The sequence below is a fragment of the Palaemon carinicauda genome, chromosome 16, assembly GCF_036898095.1.
Source record: "Palaemon carinicauda isolate YSFRI2023 chromosome 16, ASM3689809v2, whole genome shotgun sequence".
Lineage (NCBI taxonomy): Eukaryota > Metazoa > Arthropoda > Malacostraca > Decapoda > Palaemonidae > Palaemon > Palaemon carinicauda.
The window spans coordinates 104,866,778-104,874,517 of NC_090740.1; the positions used below are offsets into that span (position 1 = coordinate 104,866,778).

The following is a 7,740-nucleotide window of genomic DNA, read 5'->3' on the forward strand; positions in this document are numbered from 1 at the left end:
AAATATATATATATATATATATATATATATAAATATATATATACATATATATGTGTGTGTATATGTTTGTGTGTGTATATATATATATATATATATATAGCTAACATTACGTTCATTTCCAGTAATATATAGAATAAATACAAAGATCATATAATGCCATATGCAAGAACAACTACATGTTAATCAATCAAGACGACAGGCAGGCGTCAGAAGTGGGTATTCAATAATTATTCATTCAACCAGTATGCAAAGCATTTACAGACTATGAGATAGCTTGTGGTCAAAATTTCAGAAGTAATGACAGACCTGCAAAGAAAAGGTACAGATGAATTTCATGTTAGAACATTAAGTTCGATGATATATTTCAAGGAACCAAAACAATATTGAATTTACACAAAGAATATAAGAAAACTCCGGATGAGAAAGGATGAGACCCCATCTATCATTATTTATTCACATTGTGTCTAGAATTTTCTTAGGAATTTAGATTGTGAAAATGTAGGAATTAACATTGAGTAGAATACCTTAACCACTCAAGACTAGCAAATTACTTATGTTCTTTATTGAATCATACCAGGAACTGAAAAAGATGGCAGAATATTGTGATACAGTAAGCACACATGTAGGACATAAAATGAATATGTATCCAACTAAGAAAATGTTTAATGTAAATTAAGACACAAGAAAATAAGGATTATACACGATTATTAGTGAATATATGTACTGAGGATAGACAGTAAGTTCTTCCTCTCGGCATGAAACTTAAATTAAAAGAAAGGGATTAGTACAGTGTCAATAAATTCCCCTAGCCGTCTCAGGGCAGCAGATCGACCCCTGTCCGGTACTGTGGGTTTAAGCTTTTTATTGGTGACGATACTACTGTGATTACGCAACAAATTAGGTGTTCGGACTCCACAGTGTATGGTTTGGCTTGCCCTGCTGACGTTCAAGTGAGATTCTATTTCTATGATTCTGGGACTGAAAGAAAACACCTTTACCCATACTAATAACTTATGCATTGGACACTTATAGTATAAATAATGCTTTAGAACACAAGCTAATCACAACTCAAATAGCTACGCAAAGAATGATAATGAGAATAACACCAAGAAACAGAAGAAAAGCTACATAGATACGAGAGCCAACTATATTAAATGATATTCAAACATGAAAAAGAGAGAAATGGACATGGGCAGGAATTTTAATGAGAATTACTAATAGTAGATGGATATTAGGAATAATAGAATGAGTCGTTGTATATTGCAATAAAAGGCCTGGAAAGAAGAGAAGGCAATGGACTATTGTAATAAGAGAATTTGGTGGTAAAGCCTGTATAGAAAGGCCACAAACAAACCCGAGTAGAAGAAAAATGCATGAAACCTTTGCCACGCAGCAGACTAGTAATGGTAGACGGTATATATATATATATATATATATATATATATATATATATATATATATATATATATATATATATATATATATATATATATATATATATATATATATATATATATATATATATACATACATACATATATATATATATATATATATATATATATATATATATATATATATATATATATATATATACATATACATATTTACTGTATATATATGTATATATATATATATATATATATACTATATATATATATATATATATATATATATATATATACATATGTATAATATATATATATATATATATATATATATATATATATTACGCTCAATGTGTACATTAGGCAGCGGAAATTGCCTAATGTGTACTTAAGCAAACAGTTTGCCTAATATTTATATCGTGCAAAATGCGTGCCTAATCTGCACATTAAGCAAGACTTTCAAATTAGGCAACCATATTTTGCCTGAATTAAATAGAGTGTTATGCTCTCCTGTGTGTGGGGGGAAGCGTGTGTGGGGAGTGTGTGGACTGTGTGAATGCGTGGACTGTGTGAGTTCATGGGAGTGTTTGTCGTGGAGTGAAGTGTGGTTGTGGTGTGTGGAGTGAAGTGTAGTCGTGGTGTGTGGAGTGGAGTGTGGTTGTAATTCGAGGTGTGATTTGACGGTTTGGTGCCTCATTGAGCATACATTTAATATCGCTATCTATCTTTCCAGTAATAGAGATGGATCAAACTGTATTTGAAGAGAAGCTATGTGAGACACAGGAATCAAAGTCCGAAAATGCTGTCCTGCAACCTACTGCTAAACGTGACAGGCTTATAGAAGATTTTCTAATGATAAATTCCTATGCCGCTACGTCTCCATTTGATTACAACTTACAAAAGCGCTATGAGATCCTGCATTTTGGCAATTTTGACAGACTAATTTGAAAACGAAAAGATCCGGCCAACGATGTGTTCAAGTTTGTTGCATCTCTAGAAGTGTTTGATATTGTTAAAGCAGTTCACGAAGGTATTGGCCATAGTGGTGTTAAGAAAACAATAGCTGAAGTGAAAAAAAAAGTGGTCAAACATCACGCAAGAAGTGTGCTACATATATATTTCTTTCTGTGAGCACTGCCATCAGAAGAAAGCCAGAAAAGTTCCGAAAGGTCTCGTTGTGAAGCCTGTGAGCAGTCATCACATTTTTTTAAGATGTCAAATTGATCTCATCAATTTTCAAACATTGCCCGATGGTGATTACAAGTACATCATGACATTTGACAACCATTTCAGCAAATTTTGTGTGCTGCGTCCCCTTACAACAAAAAGAGCAGAAGAGGTTGCTGCAAATCTTCTTGATATATTTCTGACTTTTGGAGCACCTGCTATTTAGCGGTCAGACAATGGTCGTGAATATGTTAATGCAGTTATTGCTGAACATTCCACACTTTGGCCCGAGTTGAGTTTGGTGACTGGACGTCCCCGTCATCCCCAAAGCCAGGGTGCGGTTGCACGGCTAAATGGTGTTATTCAGGACAAACTTGCCATCTGGATGCAGGAATATAATAGTAAAAATTGGTCAGTGGACCTCAAGTTTGTTCAGTGGCAAATTAACATTAGCCGACATGAAACCAGAGGACATAGTCCATTTAAAGTAACGTTTGGCCAAGAACCCCAAGTTGGACTAGGATCATCTGTCCTGCCAAGGTCTCCTCTTAATGAAATTGCCACTGAAGAAGATCTTGAGACATTTGTAGAGAACGAAGAGGGCGACGAAGATGCAGTGACAGGAATAACAGCACAGGTGGAGCGTGACGAAGATGCAGTGACAGGAGCAACAGCAGAGGTGGAGAGTAACGAAAATGCTGTGACAGGAGCAAGGTGACGAAGATGCATTGACAGGAGCAACAGCAGAGGTGGAGAGTGACGAAGATGCAGTGATAGGAGCGACAGCAGAGACACAAAGTGGGTGTTTCCAGGAAATTCAAGATGCAGCTGATGCAGGACAATCCAAAGCAGCAGTTCGGATGACACGTCGTGGCAATCAATTAGTTCGACAATTAGAAGCTGGGCAGTGCGCTACATTGAGAGTTCCAGACGTTGATCGCGGACCGGCTGATCCGAAGAATCTTCTTGTGGTTGTAATGAAAGAAGAAGATGGGCTGTATACTGTAGATTGCCGTGAGGGAGTTCTTGGATCGAAAAACACAACAGCTGATCTAAGTCCTACAGATCAGGCTTTGATTAAAGCAGATGATGTTCCTGATATTCGTCTCACTTTGAGAACAGCAACAGCAAAGGGTACTGGAGGAAAAGGGTGTGTAAAGTTTCAATGTAGGACACAGTGTTCGTCAGGACGATGCAGCTGCCGCAAGAAAGAAATGAAATGCAACTCTCGCTGTCACCAACGCAGAGAGTGCAAAAATTAATTGTTGTTAGTGTCAATATGAATAACAGTTTTGTATTTGTTTATTTGTGTATACTTTATTTTGTGCAGCTATTATAAAAGTTAGTCTAGAATAAAGTTCATGTGTCTATCAGTTTGTATCAGTGTCTCTTTGTCCTCCTTCCGCCTATTCATATTCACATTAGACAAAATTGTTCGACATATTCACATTCCGCAAAATGGGATTGCATAATGTGTGCAATAGGCAATTTTACGAGTTTTTCTGCCTAATATATACACTTGGTAAACCATTTTGCCCAGTGTTCACATTGGGCAAAAATATGTGTAATGTACACATTAGGCAACTATTAACATGCGTGACATATATACATACATACATACATACATACATATATATATATATATATATATATATATATATATATATATATATATATATATACATATATATATATATATATATGTACATATATATATATATATATATATATACATATATATATATATATATATATGTGTGTATATATATATATATATATATATACATATACATATATATACATATATACATATATATATATATATATATATATCATATATATATATATATATATATATATATATATGACGCCTTTCTCACTCACAAGTACTTTTAATATACTATCTTCCTGCTGGAGTGGATCATTTATATTCCGGGACAGGTATGAAATTGATAATCGTCATTCTCACGTTTTCAGTTTCATGGATTTCAAGAAGAAGCTATTCCATCAATCGTGTCACATCTTATTTCTTTCTACTTTCAACCAACCTCTTAAAACTGCTATTTGACATTTCCCACTTATATCCTTATTTGGTATATAAAATATTATTTGCAATTATTTTACACGAGATATATTTTCAGTTATTCATAGATGCAAGTATGTGAAAGTAATATTTTTGATCAATATTTTATATAAAGCGATAGTAATTGATTTTCAAGAGTTCTTCAAATTTAATATAACTCCCTCCTGAATGAAATTTGTCTGAAGGATATAGATTTTTTTTTTCCCCGTCGTTTCAGCTTCCGGTTTAGTTTAGGTTTTAATATGCATTTCATTTTTTCAAAACCTTTTTTTTTTTAATTTTAAGATTTATAAAATTTGTTAATTCCTAATGTCTATCTGTTTTCAGTATTTTATACCTTCAGGCAAAAGATTGCAAGGTTGAATTATACTATAAAGAATGTTTAGTTTGTTTTTGCGTAAACCGGGCATGTTAAAAATATTCGTATGTGCACACAGAGAGAGAGAGAGAGAGAGAGAGAGAGAGAGAGAGATTGCCAAATTAAAAACAAAACTTTAACCATAAAAATGACATTTGTGTGTTACCCCTTACTCTCAGAAAAATAAATCTAAAATTTATAAAATATAACGGACCTAAAATATTTAGGAAGTCAATTAACCTGTAAATGGAATCATGTCGAGGTTTCATTTAAAATTCATATAAACCTTGGTGTGGACACGATTTTTATTTCGGCTTTCATTTCAAAATGAGCAAAATTGTTAGTGAAGCCAATGGAGTGTAAAGAATTAATATTCTAGCTTTTGTGTCTATCTCCTCTTTCCTAAAAATTGATAAACTAATTATAAAAAAATTTATGAAATTAGAAGAGCTGTATATTTTTTCTTCAAACTGTTGCAAACATATTGCTATTGGTGAGATATGCAATTAGATCGTTTTCTTTCTAAATTCTGAAGAGAGATTGCATGAATTTTGTAAGGTGGTAAACGTTTTAGCACTATCATTATCAAATATAAAAACACATTCCATTATTCTGGGTTTTTTTTATATGCAATTTATTGGAATGACCATTTAAAGGTTGTTTAATTTATATATTTATATTTTAGGCAGCTTTCGAAATACAATTTTCTAAATAACCAATAAACACATAATGATTTTTTATTCCAACATAATGAAGTCCAGATCCAGAATCCATCCTTACATAAGTAAATCATAACGCCCATTGGTCGAAATATAAAAGGAAAGAAAGCTCTAATTATGGTTTAAATTTCGCAACAATGGTTGGATGACATTAGTGTCTATTAAGCATATGACACATGGTAACCAAAGACAATAGGCTACTCTTGTTCCACGCGTGTATTAAGCCGTTCCCCACGACACTTATGTTTAATTCATCCCTTTTTTCAGGTTAGTTTAAAATGATAATAATTTCTGTATTGTAATTTTATACTAGTTAACTGGCTTATTCAATTATTCTCCTTCCACAATATCAAATAGTGTATTAACCAAGGTTAAATGAAAATATATTTCGCTGAAAAGTTATATTCTCTGAATATTCTCTATCGCTCATGAATCATTGCACAAATCGTTTATATAAGGTGTGGCAATTATTTGGTAACGGTCATTATACCTAAAATACATTCTAGGTTTTAGCATAATGGCAACAAACAATATGATATTGATATAGAATTCTTGGTTTTTGTCACATCATAATTCTTTCAGTATTTCCTATTTCTTTTAAAGTATCCAAAATGCAATCTTCAGTAATGGACAAAAATAACAAGTAGAGTAAACGAATGAATAAATATCCTAACATAAAACTGGTATTGAAAAACAGCATCATATTCCAGTATCTACCATTTAAAAACTACAACTTCTTGCAAAGGGACATCTTGACAAAGTACTTGGTTCCGGAGAAATACTTCTTTTCTTAATGATTCGGAATGTTATTCAGAATACTAACTATGTATGTCTGTTGATCATTATTTTTCGGGCATATATTTAAGATTGGACAATGAATACAACGAAACGATGCTATACAATTAGATTTTGCAGCTGCTCATATCATGGATTTGCAATATTAGTAATGATTTTGTACAACTAATCTGATATAAACTATATGGTAACCTGCTATTTCTATAATATACATAGATATCTGATGATGAATATATGAGAATAACAACAAAATGCTCTCACTACTAGTCTAAATACCTCACAATGTAAATAGGGTAGCATTAAAAAAGGGTAAAACGTTCAATAAAATTAACCTGAAAAATAAGCAGTGCTTATGCTCTATATATATTCGCAGGTGGCCATTGATAGAAATTGCTCTTCTAAATATGGATTCCGGCTACGATAACTATATAAATGTAAAACATTTTATCCCAGAGACGAAATTTATCATTACCTAGTATTCATAAACCTAATATAAGGAAATGCTTATTACTAAAATGTAAAATACACCCATGGATACTTGGAAAGAAAGTGGGCTAATTTATTTCATTGAAAATCATATAATTTCTTCCTTCGAATTTTACCAGACATTGAAAACAAGAAATTTGCAGCATTAAATAACAACAATAAACATGAAATATAATTGTATTCAATAGAAATAAGATAAGAGTAATGTAAGGTAGTAGGTTGGCCAGGGCACCAGCCACCCATTGAGATACTACAACTAGAGAGGTAATGGATCCTTTGACTGGCCAGACATAATGCATTGGATCCCTCTCTTTGGTTACGGTTTATTTTTTCTTTGTCTACACTTACACAGAATAGTCTGGTCTATTCTTTACATATTCTCATCTTTCCTCATACACCTGACAACAATGAGATACTAAACACTTCTTCGCCCAAGGGTTAATTACTGTACTACAATTGTTCAATGTACTTTCCTCTTGGTAAGAGTAGAAGAGATTCTTTGCCTATGGTAGGCAGCTCTTCTAAGAGAAGGACACTCCAAAATTAAACCATTGTTCTGTAGTCTTGGGTAGTGCCATAGCCTCTGTACCATGGTCTTCCACTGTCTTGGGTTAGAGTTCTCTTGCTTGACGGTACACTTGGGCACACTATTCTATCTCTTTTTTTTTCTTCCACTTGTTTTTTTTGAAATGGTGTGTTGGGCAGGCTTAATAAAAGGGCCATGGGTGCCTCGTGGTTTATCAA

At 32.9% G+C, this 7,740-nt stretch overlaps 1 protein-coding gene across 1 annotated transcript; it reads left to right on the forward strand.

The window, feature by feature from the left end:
* The first annotated feature begins 2,129 nt into the window (after positions 1-2,129).
* Positions 2,130-3,817, forward strand: LOC137655466 (uncharacterized). Its single transcript, XM_068389361.1, has 4 exons — positions 2,130-2,214; positions 2,347-2,456; positions 2,782-3,241; positions 3,291-3,817. The coding sequence occupies exons 1-4, from the start codon at positions 2,130-2,132 to the stop codon at positions 3,815-3,817; spliced, it is 1,182 nt and encodes a 393-aa protein (XP_068245462.1).
* The last annotated feature ends 3,923 nt before the right edge of the window (positions 3,818-7,740 follow it).